The sequence below is a fragment of the Corvus cornix genome, chromosome 19 (assembly GCF_000738735.6).
Source record: "Corvus cornix cornix isolate S_Up_H32 chromosome 19, ASM73873v5, whole genome shotgun sequence".
Classification (NCBI taxonomy): Eukaryota; Metazoa; Chordata; class Aves; order Passeriformes; family Corvidae; genus Corvus; species Corvus cornix.
This window is the reverse complement of record NC_046348.1, coordinates 6092301-6114032: the sequence shown is the minus strand read 5'-3', so window position 1 is coordinate 6114032 and position 21732 is coordinate 6092301. Positions and strand designations below refer to the sequence as shown.

The window sequence follows — 21732 nt, the reverse complement described above, 5'->3', positions numbered from 1 at the left end:
CTCCCAGCAGCACAACTCACGCTTCAGACCAAATCTTCCTTATCTCCTGTCTGAAGAACAAGGCTGTTCCTGCTGCTCTCTCCCCCTCCAACTGTTCCTAGTACAAGCAACAAAGGAAAGTTATTCCTCTAAAAGAAAGTCATAGTGATGTTTGGCATTTTTAATTTAGGTTTGTTTTATTTAAGTTTAATGTTAATTCCATGCTGTGTTTCAGTAAGAACAATACAGATTCTGTATCTGTGGCTCCAGTCAGATATCCAGTAGTACAAATTAGCTTCAAGTTACACATACTGAACAAAAGAGGTTGAGCGAGCGAAGGGAGATGGGGAGAGGGGAGGGAGAAAAGAAAAAATATTGAACACGCATGCAGGCTTATCAATGCCACCTTCAATGCTAACCTGCTTGGAGGGAAAGTAAAGAACAGGCAAGAATGAGCAGCCACGGATTGTTGAACTGTTACCAGCACCATGATTTTCAGCAACATTTCAGCAGTTTGGAAACTTTTTGTTTTTATACAGTAAAACCACTACAATAAATGTCCCAAATGCAACCTCGCAACTTCAAGCTAAACACCCAATTAAGTTGAAACATTGGTATAAAATTCAGTTTAAACAGTTATAAAAAAAAGAAAGATGCCACCACATGAGCACTACCTGGCCAGGACCAATCTCTCCCTACACGGCCTTCAGGTGTCACATCCAGGGCTGATGGCAACGTCACCACAGCTGGCAGAGACAATACAGTAATGCTGAAAGAGCCTTTACGCAGTCCTGTTAGTGTCTTAAAGAACCTAAAAGCTGGCACCAGTAAAATCCACAGAAATTCACTCTTGCCTTTAAGAACTTTTAAACTGTGTAAAAAAAATAAAAATAAAGAAACCCAACAGGGCAGGAACCTAAATTCTGAGACCCAATGTAAAAGTCAGATTTGGTGGTTCTCAGAGTGACACTGAGGGTTTTTGTGGGGAAGGGGGAGGGTGGTCAGAGATGGGTTCTCTTGTTGGCCTTTGTGTCTCACTGGTTTTCATCTTCCACATCCTGCAGCGCTTCTTTATTCTGTTCTTCACCTGTGGAAGTGGGAAGAAGGAAGGAAGATGTTACCATTTAAAACTGAGAGCTGCAGAAAGGCTTAACAGGCACCTAGAGATTAATAGTTTCATGCAATACACGCTCACTCTCTCACTCCACACTGCCAGTTCCGGAGTGAAGCATTCCCATGGAAATTAAGCCTTGGAATCTCCTGCACCCTCACACACAACTGCAGCCAGGCCATTAGAACACATGAGGACAAACAAACCCAGCCCTGAAAACTGACACCACGCAGGTGAGCAGTCCTGCTGAGCCAGGGCGGGGCAGCCAAGGCAGAAACCATTGGAAGAGCTGTGGATCAGCATCCTTGGATCAGGAAATACCTTCCCCAAACCCTCATCTCTACTTTTATCTGCCCAAGCCCACTCAAGTCTCAACAACAGCAAAGTACTTAGGAAATTTTATACAGTAACACTGATGGCAGGAATTACCAAAGGTATGAAAAACACCCTACTGCAAGTCCAACCCGACAAGAAACCCTGGGCTTGAGGTTATTAGAGAAAAACATCTTGTGGAAATTAATTTCTCTGTTCAGCCAGGCTGTACCATGCAGTGGAACAGGGTCTGTCCATGAGACTCCTGTAGTTTGGTTACATTCCAGCTGCCCCAGGGAGCCCCATGCAACACCTTCTGCAGGGCTTTGCCAAAGTTCTGCTGCAACTGGGAAAGTTCCAGGTACCTCAGCTGGTGCCATCACACATGCACAATTCACTTAATTGGTAAGGGAGACTGAAAAAGTGCTTACAATTATCTGTAACCACTTAAGATGGTACTCTCTTAAGGGCAATAAACAGAAAGTAGTAATTAAAAACTTGATTGCAATAAAACCCAATCAAATGAGACTGATGACTTCCAGCAGATAACCAGAATGTCTGCTCAGAGCGTGTCCAGATTCAGGATTACCACCAGGTACAACTGGAGGTAGATTTTGGAAGAGGGGGCCTAGGAACACAGGACATTCAACAACGAAGTTTATAGATAGAATTCCATATCAGATCACTTAAGAGAGGAAAGCAGAGGCCCTAACCCAGATTAGAAGATCTGAGCATGCTCTAACCAACATACTTAGGCAAAATACTCCTCTACCAGGCCACTGTGAAGTACTTTTCTTGCCCAAATATTCTTATATCCATCCAGGTTTGCAGCTCAATTCCCAAACATGTGAGTTACTCTGGATCTTAGTCAAGCACATCATCCCTGGGCAGGGGGACAGGTGCCACAGGGCTCAGCCCTGAGTGGCAGCAGGGACACAAGCATTTGTCAGCAGCGCGTGACAGAGGCAGGCACTGTTAGTGACAGGAAAACTGACACTGAAAACTCCAGTGAGCCATGACAAGAGACTTACAAAGTAGAGTTTTTAGGAAATGAACAGTTGGACTTTCCTTTAGGAATCTATACAGCAGGAAAGAAGGGGAGAACAGGAATCATATGGAGATGACATTACAAGTGTGGAAATAAACTCAACACTGCTCTAGGCCATGGGAAAGGTACAGGGATTGGGATGGGAGTGCAGCAGCTGGGGAATGCCTGGCTTTACATCTCTACACCCTGCACAGCTGAAATGGAAACAGGGAAAAGCTTAACACAAAAGAACAAGCCCTTTCCAAGTCTCTGTCACCCCTTGGAAACTGCTAATTGTGCCACTATTAACTTATTGTTCAAAGGTTCTGCTCGTTTGGGAATATGGAGCTCTGGAAGCATCAGCTGGAAATGCACTCAGAGTGTTGGCAAAGTATGAGGAAACTTAACTTTGCACCTGTGTCTAAATATTCTACATAAACACTTTTTTTTTCTGGATCTGAAGAACTGCACCACGATTTTAAGTAGTCCTACAGTATTTTTAATTCTGTAATCATTATATTTCTGGCACCAGTAACCAGGATAATCTGAAATACTTCAGGAAGAACCAAAATGTCTGTTTTCCATGGCGTGGAGCAAGAAATTAAAATCTGTTTCTTTTTGCAAAATCTAAAGAGCCTGTAAGTGATCTTGTGGAACTTCTACAATATCCAAGATCCACAAGACACACCAGCCCTGGCCAAATCAAGAGCATTTGGAAGACACTCTTTGGAAGATATTGGTACTATCCCACACTGATCCAGCCTGGTTACTGCACTGAAATGGCTTCCAGAGAGCACCAGGTTATTTGGCTCCAATTAAAAAAGTAAAGGTTGTATCTTAATTGTGGGAATTTGAAACACATTTCTTTTCTCCAATGCCTACCCATGGCAAGGAAGGCATCAAACACCCGCAGTGTTTAAAAGAGTCCACAGATCCATCCTGCACAATGAGATAATCTTACATCCTTGAAAAGGGAGGTGCAAGAGCCTTAAACACTGGGATATGGAGTAAACCAGGAGCCAAGACCCCACACATTTACAGGATTCCCAGTTCTCTCAGCAGCCCAAAGAGCAGAGTGAGAAGCTTTTGAGCAACAACACTTCAGAACAAACCCATGACCCTACATAAAAACAGGGAGTCAGGAAAATGTAGAAGATTCTGCATTTGCTTTCAAATGGACACTCCACCAAAGAAGCACCCCCAGGAATGCTGTGTGGCTACAAGGAACAGCTTACCAAAAATTTAAGACACTGACATACTTATGTGAAGTTCAGCAGTGGTGTTTCTAAGCTCTGGGCATTTCTAGGTACCCAAAATAGTCTTAATTGGACCTAATTCTTCTCCTCCAAGTTAAAAGTAAAAAGAAAGTCAGCTCTTTTCACTTGTCTCTCCAAGAGAGAGACCCAAAAATGAGTAGATTTATACTAAGCATTGTATGTGAAAGTTAAGGGGTTGGGAAGATCCATTCAGTGTGCCAAAGCCACTTCAAAAATTTGTACTATCCTTTGCTAGTGAACAGAAGCAATCCATGTCCCACCCTCTGGTACTGCCAGGGGACACATTTGGCATTTGCTCTGGCAATGAGAATATGGAGTGACCTGGAATAAAGGGGAACTAAAGCATCTGCAGTGCTTCCTCCTGCACTGGAGGTGCACATCTGGTTGGAGTGACAGTCAGAGATGAGCATGACAAGCAGAAAGAAAGAAAAGATTAAATAAAGAAGGTCACTGCTTTTACAATAATCACAGGTGCCATGTGGGGAGAATGGTGCTAATTCCACACCTCCTTCCTTCAAGTGAGAGCTGAGAAGCTGCTCAAAAGATTCCAGTGTCACTCCTATCACCTCATCCAGTGTTAAGGTAGGATAAGAGTGCAGGAGGGTCATTATTAGGAGAGACAGATGTAAACCATCCAAGCCCTCTCCATTTCCATGCTCTGTTTCCTGGGTCAGGGATGCAGCTCTTCCAGCAGGACTCACTTACCATCACCCTGCATGTCTGAAGTCCATAGTGTCAGGTTATCACGTAACAACTGCATGATAAGTGTAGAGTCCTTATAGCTTTCTTCACTCAGTGTATCCAGTTCTGCAATAGCATCATCGAAAGCTGCTTTTGCCAACCTGCAATGACAGAACAAAGATTTAACAAATATTGCTGAACACAATCCAGAAGCACAGGTTAACACCAGTCATTTGTGTGCTTTAAGAAACTTTTTACTCAAGAATACTGGTTTCATTAAACATTTCTACATCTTGCAGTACAACTGATTAAGGTCTGCTAAAAACTTAGTATAACCTGCAGTGACAGAAGACAAATGGTGTTTGCCTCAATCACTGCCACTCTGTACATGCTCACAGGTCACAGAAATCAGTACCACCATCCTTCCCAGCATGTGAGGAGATAAATCACCTCACACCTTGGGCACTTTAAGGGCATGCACAGAGTTAACCTGGCAAGTGCTCAACTGCCATTAGCTGATCAATTCAAGGTTATCACTGTTCTGCTTCTCATACACCATTACTCCCACACAAGCACGTGGCTCTGGACTCCAAAAGAAAATGGTGATGCTGAAAATCTTCCCAGTGAATTGAGGTCAACCAGAGCAAACAACAGCAGGAAGAAAGCAGGAAAAGCAATTACCAAGGAGCAACCACTTCTGGCTTGTTTGATATTCACACAACATTCCCATATTCCCATCTTCCCAGCCACCACCTACCTGCAGGCACGATCAGGAGAATTAAGAATTTCATAGTAGAATACAGAGAAGTTGAGCGCAAGTCCTAAGCGGATGGGATGTGTTGGTGGGAGTTCTGTCATTGCAATATCACTAGCAGCTTTGTAAGCCACCAAGCTGTTCTCTGCAGCCTCCTTCCTGTCATTTCCTGTGGCAAACTCAGCCAGATACCTATGGTAGTCCCCCTTCCTGAAAACAGAAACAGGAGGAAGTCAGCAATCCTCGTTTCCCCACCAGCCACTGAATGAACAGCTTAAATTAAACTGTGTTGAGATATCTGCTCAGTTACTACCAAGACTGCACCAAGAGCTGAGGGAATTTTAAACCATCACTACATGACATACCTTATTTTCTTCTCTTTACAAGTAGTGTTCAGCTCATGCAAAAAAAAAAAAAAAAATACCCAAGCAGGAATGTGATTTCTACATCAGCAGCTCAATTAAAATTGCTGTTTCTTACATCTAAGAGCTGCACAACAGTTCACTTTAAGTTCTCATTACAGCTACTTAATTTCTGTCCCTATTTCAGGCCTTTCCTCTCAAGGAGGTACTTACATTTTGTAATAGAAAACCTTGGACTCGCCAGTGTTAGCTGCTGGAATGAGGTGTTTGTCCAGTACATCCAGAATGTCACAACAGATTAACTTCAGTTCAGTCTCAACCTAGAAAAATAAACAAACAAACAAACAAAAAAACCCACCAAAATTAGAAGAGGGGGTGAGGTGAGCACTTAAGACTAAAAGCTGTTCCAAAAGTACCCAAATATTGAACAGGTAACATCATGAAATTCCAAAGAGGGATAGGACAGAAGAAAAATAAATAAAATTCAGATGTTCCATAGGTGCATTAAGCAAAACAGTTCCGCACATTTAGCTGGCACACACAAGAGGCAGGGACTGATGGACGATGAAATGTGGAACTCAACAGTGGAATTGTAAATTCCTTGGAAGATATCTTGTTAGACCATTGCATTAAGTTTGTCTCAGGATGTAATTCTGCAAGAATTTCAGGCTTACACAACTCAGTTCCTCACATTTCTGATCCTGGAAGGCTGCCTTGAAAGTGGCAACAGTAACAGGACAATCTGAAGGTAATTAACACAAATCAGCTGAACTCCATTATACCCCAGTTAAATGGCACCTTCAGACCAATTTCTAGTGAGTCCTTGGAGGCAAAGCTCTAACAGAAGAGCCTTAAGACAAAACTCATGGAGTATCAGAACAGAATCAAGACGTGCCACACAAACGAAGGTCAGGTACAAGATGAAAACAAGCTCCAGAAACAGGTGAAAAACACAAAGCGCAGCAACTCAGCGAAAAAGCAGAAATCATCAACACTGACAGTGAAATCTGTGGCCAAAAATACAATATGTAACACCTTATTTAAAAACAGATACTGGATTTGAATAGTCTGAACTGAAAACAGTTACATCAACCTTCATTTTTTCCAGTTCCAAACATAAAGCAAGGTCTATGAGGTCAGGGTTTATCACAGAGAGTTTCACTCCTACAAGCAAAGAAACTGAGCACACCCAGAAAAGATGAAACCCCTCCTCTGACATCAGCACTGCCCAAACCAGACTGGCTCTGAGCCTCCCAGGTCATTCCAGTAGGAGTGGTTGGTGAAGTGCACACAGTCACCCATCCATTGCTGCTTCTTCATGATTTCACAGTAACTTTCACAGCTACAGCTGAAGAGAACTCTGGCTCAAGCTAATTTCATATAAAGGAGAGATTTCAAGCAAAGGCATTAAAGAAACTACCAGGAACTGCAAGTCTTGGATCACAGGAGCAGCCCCACTCAGTCCATCATCCCTTCCTATCCTCCCACCCAAGCATTTGCTTTCCTTCTTTCTTTAAGCATTTTCCTTGCCATGTAATCCTTTTATCACCACACAGCTCCCAAACTATCAGGGTTTGTAACCACAGCAGTTATACCCAAAAGGTGTTAAAATTACAGATCCAAAATAAATGATAAACTGGCACATATACACACATACTGATTTGCACAAAGTAAAAGACTTGCAAAAGTTCCTTTAGAGAAATTAATTTACAGCAAATTTCATGTACAAATGTCAGAATGCCCTGACATTCACAGGAAGAATCAGATGCTGTACTTAATTATGTGACAAATGCTTAAGAAAGGTGCTGAAATATGGTCACTTGAGAAGAATCTACTTCATATATTCTTGGGCTACAAAAGCTATAAAACCTTTGGCCAGCAGTCAGTTCCTGCAAACTTCTTTCCTCTTGATCCTCTTTTTCAATGACTTCTTTTGCAGAGAGATCTTCAGCAAAACTGCAAAGAATTAAATCAGTTTCTAATCCTCTTTAGTTAAATAACCATACATGTACACACTTCTATTTCATCTCAGACAGACCTTTTCCAGCTTTGCTTAAAGGATCAGTCACAGTTATCAGAGATCAGCTGCTGTCCGGGGCAAGGTAAATGTCCTGGCCAAGCTTAGTTTAAAAAGATTTAATACAAATCAAATTAATTAAGGGTAAAACAAACAAACAAACAAAATACCCACAACAAAACTAAAAGCTTTGTACAAAAAGGATCTGTTTCAGAATGAATAGCTCAGTGAGCTCTTTCTAAGAGAGGAGGATACAGGACAGGCTGGCAACTGCCCCAAAATACAGCACAGGTTAGAAGTCAGGGCACTGGAAACACACATTCCATGTGCCACATCTCCAGAGCAGGAAGGGGAAGGTCAGTATCTGTGTTATGGTGTGGGAACGGATCTGGTTTGACTGTGAGGGAGGGAACTGCACTGTGTGCAGCCACTTCAGCCTCTCAAGGATGAAGAGCACAAGCCTCAGTGTGTTCTCGTCAGAGATGCAGCCAGATGAGAAATTCAGGGGCTTTTGTGTATCCAAATGGCCACAGGAGCCAGGAGAGCAGCCTGTCTACAAAGAAAGCAAGTAAGTGGCATTTTCCCTCATGGCTATGGATGTGTTTGGCTCCATTCAGCTGAAGTGGTTTGGGAAGACGCACAGCCTGGTGTCTTTCATCTCTCACTATTGCCCAGTGCACACTTCAGACAAAGCCAGCCTGGCCCTGCCCTCCCAACACCACCATCCCTTGAGTTCTACCCCAAGTCATGCTGGCTACTAGCTTAAAAAAACTCCCAACATGAGCCATGAGCTGAATTATAGTAAATTCTGACATACACCAAACCCAACAAGTAATTACTTTCACAGAAACTACTACAAAACTTTCCCTTTCTACTGGAGTAGCACTCTGCAGCTGAGCAAGGTCACAGCTGCTTCTGATGGTAGGTGAGAGATGTGTCTTTTAGAGATGCTGGTTCTCTCCAACTCCCCAGTGGTTTAAACATGGCCTGTTGGCTCCCAGACATGGTTGGGGGTGGGGGGGGGGGATTTGTTTTCCTTCTTCAGAGCCTTTCAAGTCTGGGAAAGGTTTTCCCAACACTGAACTTACTCTGGAAAATGCTACAAAGTCAGTATTTGTTGACAAGGGAATCATAACGATGGGAATTCTGCTGGAAGCTGTTTCTTCACGGAAGCACTGAGCACAACAGGGCAGGAGTGCTACTGCTCAGCAGCGACAGTGAGCAGCAGCACCCAAACCTGCAGTGTTCCTCAGGCCCTTCCTGCTCCCAGGCCATCCCGCCAAACCCACTCACACACTCAAGAGCAGATGCCAACCCATATGAAGTCTCCCAGCAGCTACTAACAGGAACTGGCCTTCAGCTACAGATGATGCTCAGAAGCCTCTTGGGAAAACTCCCTCCGGAGCTGGGCAGACACAGCCACCCCTGCTCCAGTACAGAACCAATGACAGTGCTCAGTGCACTCCTCCTCCCAGTGCAGCTGTGAAAGCTGTTCTCTCTCAGGATTTAACAGCTGAACACACTGTTGGCATGACACTGTACTTCATGTGGCCTCTCTCTCTTCAGAGCCTCAAGCACCTACAAACATGGACTTCTTGCACCCCAGTCCATCCAGAATGGCACATGTCCTTTACAAAGAGGGATGCAGAATAATGGTTATTTCTAGAGTCCTTTCAAAATGAGGAAAAAAGTCTTTTCACCATTAAAGAATCTCTGGCAGAAGATGGTAACCATCCACAAAACCCTGTGCAAAAGAACCTGGAAGCACAAGTGTAAAACAAGTTTAAACAATCACTAGATAGCTGTTGTCTTGTTTTCTATGTTCTGTTAGGAGATTGCAGACACTCATCAAGAAAAGGCTATTTGGGACTGTATGTAACTGGCAGCGCCTCATCCCATCAGTATGCCAGCATAAAATTAGAAACTCACAACTTTAACAATTCCATGGAGCAAAAGAAACCCTGTGAGTCAACAGAAAGTAGTCCAGAGCCATTCCTGAGAGAAGATTTCCAAGCCAACATCATTTCCATTGCTGGTATATGAATCAGTGCCAGGTGATATAACAGACTCCACTGTTTCTCTGGAAATGAAGATGTGAACCATGTGGAGGCACTTGTCCTCAAATAATGGAGATGAAGCCTCTGCAGAAATGTGTGGGATTTAAATAGTACGGGAGCATGCCTGCTCCATGCTAAACCATCATTTAGGGCAGGGAGGAAGGGGGAACAACTACACACTAAGAGCTGAAGGTTTCATTAGCCCTTACCAATGAAAGCCAGAGCTTGCCGCAAGTTCTCCATTTTAGGTAAAGCTGCACACACTGACTAAGTCAGCATGAAGTTATGTGGATCAATTTCTCCCTCTCTCTCCAGAGAGAGAAAAGAGCAAGGCCCTGGAGGTTGCTACACACCCAAGTTTCACAGCTGGGACAACCACGACATCCCCAGAACATGGAGTGACAAAGACAAGGAGCCAAGAAGAGCACTGAAGAGCCTCCCTCAGGGACATTTCAAGTGTTAATGTTTTGAACTCTCTAGGACAGAGAACTGGAATCACTGAAAGTGTCACTGTATGATCCAAAGCAATTTTTATAGGAAGGAGAAACTTAACAGCCAAACATCTCCTTTGACAGGGTTAATTAAAAAAAGAAGTTTCTTGGGGTAAGTCAGGTTGGAGGGGAAAGAATGAGGCCTCCTGAGCAGGTGCAGCCTCACATCTGAGTAAGCAGGGAAGACAAAGTGCAAGCACAGTCAAAATGCTTGGCAGAGCTGTTGATGACTGAGGGAAAATCCCTCCCTCTCCTGAGGCTGCTGCCCTTCTGAGTGTTTACACAGAAACACCCAAGCTCTCCCTTTCACCACGGAGATTTAATCTCCAGATAAGGAACCAGCTCCAGCCTTCCAAGGACCCTATTCCAGGTCAGCACACCACAGGCAATCTCGAACACCAGGGCAGTTTATGGCAAGGGGACCAGAACTAGATGACATTTTGCTGTAAGACCAACTCCAGCTTACCATTTGCCGATATTCCCGAATCATTTTTAATTTGTCTTCTCCACCTTTGTTTTCTTCTTTCTGTTCAATGCTGCTGATTATTCTCCAGGAAGCTCTCCTGGCTCCAATCACGTTTTTATATGCAACAGAAAGCAGGTTTCTTTCTTCCACTGTCAACTCCACATCCATTCCAGCCACTTTCTTCATTGATTCAACCATTTCTAGGAGGAAAAGGTCAGGCAATTATTCTCACAACTGAAGCATCTTTCAAATCATTCAATACAAGCTGTACATTAATGAGAGCTTAGGAAATTAAGCTCCCTCCTCCTTTCATCCGGTTACTCCTCACTTTTACACTGGAGTGTTCCAAACAAATCAATCAGCACATACACAAAGGAAGTATCTGATGTTCATCTGGTATTTTACAAGGGTTCCAAAAATTCTTTAAAGGTAGTTTTCACTTTTGGTTTTTATTTTTCTGGTCTTTGGTTTGAGTGGGGTTTTTTTTTGTTTGTTTGCCTTTTTTAACAGACAGACAAAAAGGATGTAACAGCAAGAACATTCTTCCACAGTGGATAAGAGTTATCAGTACAATCCTACAGGAGTGTGCGCTCTTCAGAGTGCTTTGCAGAAGGTAGAGAACAGTGAGAAAAGATGAACAAATGTGATCTGGCTCTTGGCACAGTCAGGATAAAACTGAGGAATTACAGAATGCTCCACTGATTTGTCAACTGGAACACAATGTAATGTGGTAATTAACAAAAACATAAAATCCAGATTTGAATACACGTAGAGATGTATGAGTACTGTTACTAGGAAAATGAGTCAAAGCTGCAAGATGAACCTCCAAAAGAAAAATTTGGTGCTTGGAGTGGTAACAAAAATGTCATCCTGAGTGTACCCAGAGCAACCATATCTACCCATGCCAAGCAGCCTCTTACAGTGAAAAGTAACAAACAAGATATGAATGAATGTATATTTCTATTTTATGCCTGTTGAAAAGTACTTCTAAACCTGAGGTTAAAACAATTATTACCAAACACAGCTTTCCTATGCTCCAGTGGAACCAAGACTAAACTACTTAAGGGAGTTTATAACCCTTTAATTACCTAACGACACTGCAATTGTTCAGGACACATTAGAAAAATAGTGTTAAATATACAAATGAAGCTTAACTATAATTTTTCCCCCTCAGATGTCAAAATCACAACCTAAACAGGCACAAGCTACTTCAGCAATGGAGACTGTAGGCTCCCTGGCAGGAACAATGTTATCAGTCTCCAACAGGTCTCCATATGTGGAGGACAAAATTTTATGGTGGCTCTATTTTTATCAGTAGATTTTGCTTCCCCCAAATCACAGAAAGTAATGAAAAATCCACCAAGCATTTGATAAAACTTTTTGAGAACACCACCCTGCAACTGCAAAATGGTGCTTTTACTGAAGAATTTGAGAGCTGCCCTAAAACACTCCACATTCGCAGTTAGTATTAACATAAACATAATTAGGTATTTTAAGCCACCTAAGTTACGAGCAATATGATATAGCTACAATTTGCTACTTAAATAAAGCAAGCACTATGATTTATTTCCTGAAGCATGACCCTACCATCCCATTCATACGAAAAATCTACTTCAAAGCTGTAAATTTTTTAAATTATGCAAATTAAGCCATCTCGTATTTGGAAGTTTCTTGAAACAGTGGAGCCACATTCAAGATGCCTGACAGTTCTTGTGGACAAAAATGACCATCAGGAATTGAGACTTGCAGTCTCCATGACCTGGGTATCTTCGTCAAGCTCCAGCAAAAAATGCGGCTCTTGTTTTTAAGCCTGATATTTGACTGCCTTCAGATAAGAAACACACAGGTTACAGAAGATCTGCCTTTTTTTAAAACAGTTTCTATTATTGTGCTTTATCCACTGGGATTAACTACAGTGCACTTCAGTCATACTCCTGGATGACAATGCTTTTATAGAAAACCTGCTTCTTAATGACAACAAAAATCTATCCACACTTATCTCATATAACAATGATATATATGGAACAATTAGTCCAGAAGTGTGGAGGTTGAGGAACATGTACAGCAACATCTTCCAAGATCTGCCCTGTGTCAGGAAATTGCAACAACTGGGGAAAAAGGGCACATTTTATCAATTGTTCTACAGGTTTCCTTCACAATCTCTTCCCCAGAAGCAAATTTGTCTAGAGTGAAAATTTAAAATAAAAAAACTATACACAAGACTTGCTGTTCCCTGAAAATGAGTATCTAGCTTTCATAGTACATTCAAACACATCATTATGAATTTAATTAACTGCTTGGCTTCTACAGGATTTTATCTATTACCAGTCTGAACATCTACAAGCCCTTGAAACAGAGGTCTGAACACCTCTGTGCACTGGAGGACAAACCCAATTTAAGCTGTGCAACAGCTGGTACAAAGCCAAACCCAAGACCCCGCCCTACAAGGAGCTCCTCTGTCAGTATTTGAGCCCTGTTGCATCTCTTCAACTGTTGGCAAAGGAGGTCATTAACCACCCTCCTGCAGTCACCACAACCACGGAAACAACAGAGCCAAAGGAAAACAGGCACCTGCTCTGAACTACTACTGCTATCAGTAAATAGCCCTTATCACCCCAGCATTTTTATGATTGAGTTGTTAGTAAGTTAAACAGACTCCCTGACAAGTGACAGCCACTGGGAACGGGATGCTGGGGGATGGGGGAGCACCTGAGGTTCCTCCATTTGTTCTGAAGCACAAAACCCTCCACCTTCACCACCCCTCACACTGGGTACACAACCTCCCAACACCGTGACAACAGGAACTGAAACTTTGTCTCCTCTTCGAAATCTTCATCTTGTTACTAGGTAACCACACAACCACAGATTAGAATCCCACCCATAAACAACTGTTTTACCCAAAGAGAAAACATTTATCAGTCTACACACAAAGCTGTTGGAGAAAAAGGATTTTAGTTTAGTAAAGAGCCCACTTTTACTTACAATACAAAAATCTGGGCTGATATTTCAAGAAAACAAAATATTATGTACATACCTTGGTCTTCCATGGTAAACCCATAATCCAGCCCTGAAAATTTAAGCCTGATGAAAAATCTTAAGAAAACAGGCAGTACAAAAGCAAGGGGACAACATACCTGTATCTCCTCCAACAGAAAACAAAAATAAAGCCATCTATATCTGCCAACAGAACAAATATTTTTTATTCTAAGTGCCATTTTACCAATCTGGAAGTTTCCACAAGGAGGTGGAAAGCTCAGTCAGAGACCACTCAAGACAAAATACGAGTCTGAGATTACATTTCATTAAAAAGGATTATTGCAGTAATGACAACTCATTGCATACAAAATCCAGAGATGCTTACACTGCATTATGGAAAAAGTAGCGTTATGCAGATTCAGAGAGACAGAGGCTGTATGTAAGCGGTTAAGTTCCAGCCTCTCAGGTGATTGTGGCTGTCACCTTATTATGCTACTGTCAGATCATGCCACTGTCAGGGCAGGAAATCCCAAAAACATTAATTCTGGAAGGAGAGGGGAATATTCTGGAGAATGACATGCCTGCCCTAGATTTAGATCTTTCCCCAAGCACCTGCTGTTGGTTAAGAAATACCACAATACACAGGCAAAAACTGTAATGGTGCCCAGGCCATTTTTTAGGTTCCTATATTCTGCTACTATGATTAAAATGCTGGCTCCCCATTGCAAACCCTGCTGACTCACCTCCAGCCACCAGGAGGGACACAGAATCGCAGCCTGGAAAGCACAAAGGGTTGGGACAGCGGTGGCCACCTACAAAGGGTTTGTGGAACAGCAAGGTGCATGGCTTGGGATTGGGGTTTAATGTGAAAGACAAACAATAAGCCTTACTCTAAGATAAAAGTGGGGAAGTTTACAAGTGTTGAGAAGGACATGTTTGATAACCATCATTAGGGGCCAGCCACAGAACAAAGGGCACAGCTGATAAGGACTCATACTAGGCCACAAAATAATGACTGCCTCTTGACCAGAGATGAATGAGAAACTAGGTATTTGTTGCTTCCTTAACTCCAGAAATCCAGAAAACCCAGGGGAACTGCAATATCCCTAGGTAAGGAAATATGGAAATGGGTGATGTACAGCCAATTTAGTGGGAAGACTAAAAACCTTCCCAGCGCAGGACACAAACCAAGAGACAGCAGACCCTAACAAAGGAATAGCCAGTATCTGGCAGTTCTATCAAAATCTGTGCTTGTAACAGAAATCATTTGGCCTAAACAAAGGCTGGTGCACTAAAGCAAACTTGTTAGGGCAAATCTACAGAGTTTGCAACTTCTAATTCAGTGCCTGAGTCTCACTAACCAGGATGCTACAGGGTCGGGGTTTTTTGTTTCCAACCAAGGCACTCCTCGTGACTTTAAACAATACACAGAATCTACTTCAACCTTACTGCTGAAGTAACTCCCCCTTGCCTCCACACACACTGGCTCAACATTACCACAGGAAAAAACAAGAGCTAGAAAATCTCTTAGTGGTGTGCTTCCCTTCCAAAAGAGGAACTACTTAAGTGAGAAAGCTTCTTAGAATAAGAAGAGAAAAAGAACTTGTTGAGTAAAGGTGGGATGGAGATGATGTAATTAATGGTCATCATACTCAAATCAAAATAAACCTTAAGAGAACTCACGAAGTACAATTCTTATATATTATGTAATGAAGAGCAGCAGAAGCACCGTCTTAACTCTCCATTTAGTAGCAGAAGAACATCAGAAAACTGAAGCTGCATTTTAAGTTTAATCTTTTCTATTGCCCTTATCTAAGGGCAATAAAACAAACCAAGCTCTTCAAGCTTCTAAGCTGCTGCCCAATACCTACTTCAGCATTTCAGGAGCTAAAAGCCGCAAAGGAGCATCCTGTGAGCTGTAAGGAGGTGAAGGACACAGCAAAAAAACCAAGCCTTCCCTCGTGTCCACCACAGATGATCACACGCCATAAACAGTATTCAAAGACTCAGTACAAGTGCTAGTCTTGTACCTGTTCATTCTTGCAATGAACAGAAGATTATCAGGAATGAGTCCCAAGAACCTTAAGTATCTATGACCCTACAGTCTTGTGTGTAACCTCTCAGTTAGGGCTTTAGTAACAGCAGCAAACACAAAGTGGTTTACACTCTTCAGCTGAGAAGGGTTCCAGCACACACTCAGGGGGACCTACAAAACCATGAACCTAATACTCACTAGGGGTCAAGTTAATGGGAATTACATTAAAAAAACCCTGGAATGAGCGGGTATATGAATAAACATTACATTGTAGAGCATGGCATTCCATTTTGCCTCACAAATCTACTGGAATGCTTTGAACAAGTGAAGCACATGGACAAAGAAGACGTAATTGGTAGAGTCTACCTGGATTTCCCAAAGGCATTTGACAAGGTCCCTCACCCAAGGTTCTTTAAGGAACTCAACTGCCACGGGATAGGCAGGAAAGTCCTCACATGGATAAACACTTGGCTGAAAGACAGGAAACAGGGTATGAATATGAGAGTCAAGTTCTCAAGAACAGAGAAAGCCCACCAGTGGAATCACAAGGTATCTCTGCTGGGAAGCAGGCTGGCACTTCTGAGTGAGCCACAAAACAGAAGCAAGTAGTAAGTACTAACTTAGTAGCAGCAAACTGCTAGGAACAAATACAAGAAGAACTGAAGAAATAGGGGCCAGTGTATTCTTCAGTAAGAGATGAATATAACTGGATCAATGTCCACAAACTGCACTTCCCAAAGATACAGACCTCCACCTGGCATCAGTGGGCACCATCCTACTCACTACAATGATGAGCTCCAAATTCAACCAAGTGGAAGTTCAGCTCCTCTTTGCATCCATTAGGAACTCTTCTAGACGCACTGTTATACTGCCTGCATTAGGATTTTCCGTTCTCTTAGGAAATCCTGTGTTTGGCAAAGAGGGCTCCAGAGATGGCTGAACCCATGCCTATCAATTCCCTCCTGCCAGCTCAACACCCCTCTGATCTCTCAACTGGCTCATTCAGGTCACCAGCTCAGACAACTACTCAAGAGGGAAAAAAAATTAATCTTGCTTCTAATTTAGAGAACTGAACTGGCTCTAAGGGTCAGACCACAACCCAAGCACACATGAGAAGCATTCCACACTTGTCACAATGTAAAAGTTTTACACAAATGAGCATAAGAAAACCTAACAGGTGGATTCCCAGTTAAGACAACCAACAGGCAGAGGAGTAAAAAAACCCCAAATAATAGCCAACCTGCACCCTGCACAGTGGCTTGATGATGATTTTGTGGACAAAGCAGAGGGTTATAATGTTATTCCATGTGCAAGGTTTGTAACAGCTGGTGCAGTCAAAACCCTTCCAAAACCTGACTGCATGACTCTGCAATAAACAGTCCTGCATCTTTACTTGGAGAAATAGGTTACGCCCAAGTTGTCCAAGCAACAGTGGGATTTTCTGCATTATCAATTGTATGGTCTACCACAAGTCCTTCTTGCAAGAAGAACATTTTTTAAATTGTCCCTGTAATCTCTTCAAGCTGTGGACATTTACTTTTCTAAATCAAGAGGATATCCCCACTATTTCTAATAAACGTTTCAGTTTGAAAGCAAACATCTCAAGTGTGGGCCACATCATACATCTCTCCCTTTGACTGAGATCTGCTACTGAGCAATCCTCTAATACAAGAATTGGACACCAGTTCAGCTTCTGGGCTCTTTGCAGAGGACCACACCAGCCAATTGTAGAATTTTGTCTCCTTTGTTCGCTGCTGGTACCTCAGGAAATTCAAGAAGGCCATTACAGACAAAGGCCCTCTCTCACACAACTCCTCATAATCACAAGTCAATTTATGTCCCAGTATGTACAACTCCCACTTAAAAAATGTACAGGCTTATTCCTTTAGCACTGTCTCGCCCATACTTTAACTCTTAGATTCCTACAATTCTTAGGGATATGCTGAGATTTTTCTGCCTTTTAGCTCAGAGACAGCAGTCACACCCCACATCAATACACCAGTAAGACCTTTAACACACAGGGTAAGTGGTAACCATTAATGGGGGAAGGAACCCAAAAAACTGAAGTGTGTTTGACATCTGCTTGAAAGAGACTAATCCTCTGCAAACCAAAATTAATATGCAACTTGAATTCTAATTTGTGACTTATTGATTCTTCATTATGCTCTAAGCTGAAGACCTGTTACTAGGAGACAGTTTTTTCTAAAAAGGGTTCAAATCTTGAACTGAATCCACTGCTGCACACGTTCCTGCCTTTGTGATAAAGACCCATTTCCCTGATAGACAATTTCTAAAGACAAAGGGAGGCAGCTGTTAGCTTGCTGTGCTGGGAGGCAGGAGACCTGTCATGGGTGGCTTGGGTTTTTCCCTTAACCGTACCCTGACCTATCATCTGGTTTTGAGGGGGGAAAACCCCACTTATTTCACCTCACCCAAGTCATGTACTTCAAGACTTGTAGTACAAAGCAGCTGTATGAAGTATCTGCTCACAGTCTATCTTGAGCCATAGCATTTTTCTCACCTAAAACAAAGATGTTCCCAGCCTCCAGAAACAGGAATTGGTTTCAATATTCAGCAGCAGTCTACAGGAATCCTCTACATCCTCTTGATATAAGGAGCTCCACAGTATCACTTACTCCAATTGTTTTCCAAAAAAGGAATCCATTTAGTTATACATTATTCTACCAATAAGGAATAGCAGTAAGTGAGATTTCTCACAAAGCTTCCTGTACTACCAGTAAGCTTCCGGGCATTTTGTGATTTGCCATAACATGCCTAAGCAGATCTGTGAAGATAGTCAGACACCCAAATCTCTTAATATCTCAGGAGATCAGGGTTTAAGTGCTACTTAACACTGCAAAAGTACCTAGAAAGTTGTCCTCTTAATCTGGGCCAGCATCCTGAGGACAGTACAGACACAGGACTAGATTCCCAACCGTTCACAAATACAGCTCCCAAGACTTCATAAATTCCCTAAGTGGGTCAGGTAAGTAACACCAAAGAAACGACAGTTGGATGCCCACCATAAGTGCTGCTATAAATGCCATGAGCCATACATAAATAGCAATCCACCATTCTTTCAGTCTCCAGGAGAAAGATGGGATAGAACTTTACGCTTATCCTAATGTTAAAACACACAAAAAATTGTCAAACTCATATTCAAATTACCCAAGGGACTCATATTCCAATGTATCTGTAGCCAGTACTTACCATCACTCCATTTAATATAATGCCAATTAATAACCGTGGCCTCATAATTGTGCACCTCAAAGATCAAACTGAGGACCAAAATTAGGAGTAGCTTACACTTTCCTCATATTGCTTCTCAAATCACTTTGTTCACAGAATTATTCAGCAGTCTCAGCTATGATCTTGGCAGAACTGCATTATTTCACATAAACAAGAACAAATTATGCTAATCATTTTTAATTGTTTCAGCTGAACAAGAACACAGAATTAAATGATAAAAACAGTATCTACAGTACATTTTCTTCCAGGCCATGGACACAAGAAATGTGAAGACAAATTTAGAGCAGCTGGCAGAATTACAGGGTGCATCTTAAATATGTTCACCCAACTTGAGTCCTAAAAACTCTGGAAGGCTAAAACCCACAGCACTGATTTGAAAAAGGCAGCTTTCAGTTCAGTGCTCCCTCCTAAATTGTAACAAGTCTCACGCCCATTCAGAAGCAAGACAAGTCTTTTACATTTTGCTCTGGGCAGCTTGTTTAGCAAACATTCATGGTACTGGGAGAACCAAAAGTCCACCCAGGGAAATGCTGCACCAAGGCAATAATCCCTCCTAATCAATTTTTATTAGTTGACAGGAAGTTTGCATTGCAGATCTGTGCCATGGGGTAGAGTCCTATTACATCCTAATGAAGTGATTTACTGCTGATTTCAGAAAACCCCAGAAAGAGAGTCATGCCTCAAGAGCTCCCAAGGATGATGATTCCTCCAGAATGTTGGGTTTCGACTCAAACCAAAGCCAACACTTTCAGTGGCACTGACTCATCCATACCAGGTGGAGAAGCCTTCCCTCCTCAGCAGGAGCTGCACCCTTATTGTGGAATACAGATATGTCCCTCTGCCCAAGTTAATTATTGTATCCTAATACCTGTTTTTTGGGGGCTGTTTTTTTCTGTAAACCCTTCAGTGGAAACTGCCTGACTGCTTTCCTTCAGTGATACTCTTAATTCCAAATCATTTTCCTATCAGAAATCTAACTGAATGGATTCTTATTTAGGCCTTCTTTTTGTTTTAGTTTCTATTTTCCTCCCCAAAACGTGCATTTTTCAGATGTTCTGCAATGGTGCCATCAGATGTTTTTTAAGCACAACTCAGTAAAAATATGTCATTTGGTGAGAACTTGGTCATGTTGTCTATGACAATTTACGAACAGAAAGTATCGGGAGTGTCTTCTTACCTCTAAATGAATGGTAACTGCATTCACACATTCTACATACATGTATTTATTTCACTTCAAATGAATAATCACAGCTCTCAGGGCAAAGTAACAGTCTCAGAAGAGTCGAGAAAATTAAAGGCCCTTTCTATTATGTGCAGGGGAACCATGTTCAAAAGGAACAGTTGCAAGACAGACATTTTTGGGGCAAGAGACACCACCCAGGGTTGCCAGTTCCTCCCCTCTACCACTTTTCCCCCAGGTATTAAATCATCACGGATATTAAATGATCAGGGACAGCGCACAAACTTAAAAGAGGAAAAAGGATGAAAAGAAGACGCTGGGAAAGTGAAACGATATGTAATAATTTATACCACATAATGAAAGCATACGCGTTTTCTTTAGGCAGTGAATCATGTACTCGCTCCCTGCACGGCGAGAACTCGCTCTCTCTGGGTTTGCCAGGGGCAGCAGGATCTCCAGCCGGGGGTAGAGGCAGAGAAAGAAGCGCAGCCCCATCCCCGGGGATCCCCCACGAGCACGGCCGGCGAGGGGCCGAGGGCCGGGCCCCCCCTCCGGAGCGCTCGGCATGGGCGTTGTCTGCGGCGAGCCGCCCTCGCCCCGCGCCGCCCGGCCGGGGGAGCGCGGAGCCGGCCGGACCCAGCGGCGCCGTGAGGGGCAGCGGGGTCTCTTTGTGGGGCCCCCCGAGGCGGGGGCGGCTCCCCTGCCCCCCCCAGGACTCGCCCTTCGCGGCCGCCATTTTATTCCCGGCTCCTGCCGCCACCGCCCCCCGCCCCGGGCCCCGCCCCGGCCCGAGACACCCCCTCGCCCGGGTCCCCCATCCCTGCTTCCAGCGGCCCCTCAGGGCGCTCCCCGTCGCCATTTTGTGTGCGCCCCCTCCTCCGCCCCTGCCCCCCTCCCCCGCCCAGCCGCCATTTTGTGGCCGCTCCCTCCCTCCCTCCCTCTCCCCTTGGCCGTGCACGGCCTTCCGAGCCCGCGCTCACCATCGTAGCGCTCAGCCTGCTCAGCCAACTTGGCCTGATAGACGAGGTCCTCCCGATCGTCCATGTCCTGCGGGCGGGGCGGCGGCGGGGACTGCGCGGGGCGGATGGCAGCCGATGGGTCCGGGGGGCTCGGCAGCTACCAGCTCGCTGCTCTCAGGGCAAATATGGCGGCAGCGCCTCCTCCCGCTGCATCCGGGCACTCCCGCCGGCGCGCGCATGCGCTCCGCCGCCTCCCATGGCAACGGCGGCTCCCTGGCAACGGGCGGGGGGCGGGGTGAGGCGGCGTGAGGGGTGAGGCGGGATGAGGAATAAAGCGGAATGAGCCGGTGTGAGGGGCGAGGCGGTGTGAGGGCTGAGGAGAGGTGAGGCGGTGTGAGAGATGAGGCAGGATGGATGAAGCGGTGTGAGGCGGGATGAGGAATAAAGCGTGATGAGGGATGAGGCGGCCCGGCAATGGCGGGGATGGATCCGCCGCTCCCCCGCCCGGTTCTGGCGGGGCCATGACCGAGACATGGCTCTGGGCGAGCGGAAGGGGCAGCGGGCCCGGGCGCCGGCGGTGTTTCCCTCGGTGCGGCTCGTTCTCTCCGTGTTTGTGATGCTTTCAAACGCTGACAGCACTGTTTGAATTACCCTCTCTCTGTATTTTGGTACAAATCACCGGGTGTGCTCCACACAGAAGGGTGGATCTGTGACCGAAAGGCACACGGTCAGATACCGGTTTCTGCAGCCTCTCCAGGGTGTTTGCTCAAAGTATCACCTCCAGCGGGTAGCACGTGGT

At 44.0% G+C, this 21732-nt stretch overlaps 1 protein-coding gene across 1 annotated transcript; it reads right to left on the bottom strand.

Moving 5' to 3' along the window:
• Positions 1–145: 145 nt before the first annotated feature.
• Positions 146–21156, bottom strand: YWHAE (tyrosine 3-monooxygenase/tryptophan 5-monooxygenase activation protein epsilon). The gene is made up of 6 exons (XM_039562719.1): positions 20955–21156; positions 10535–10734; positions 5717–5823; positions 5145–5351; positions 4412–4548; positions 146–1066 (listed from the first exon to the last, which is right to left on the bottom strand). Exons 1-6 carry the CDS (start codon positions 21016–21018, stop codon positions 1014–1016), a joined length of 768 nt encoding a protein of 255 aa, XP_039418653.1. The 5' UTR covers positions 21019–21156; the 3' UTR covers positions 146–1013.
• Between the last annotated feature and the right edge of the window lie 576 nt (positions 21157–21732).

Bases quoted from the DNA above. Each gene is read 5' to 3' on its own strand.
- YWHAE (XM_039562719.1), bottom strand. From the start codon at position 21,018: ATGGACGATCGGGAGGACCTCGTCTATCAGGCCAAGTTGGCTGAGCAG. The intron at 5,352-5,716 runs GTAAGTACCTCC...TTCTGTTTTCAG, and splicing joins AAGGTTTTCTATTACAAAAT to GAAGGGGGACTACCATAGGT. The intron at 4,549-5,144 runs GTAGGTGGTGGC...CTGTCATTGCAG, and splicing joins TCTCCTGATCGTGCCTGCAG to GTTGGCAAAAGCAGCTTTCG.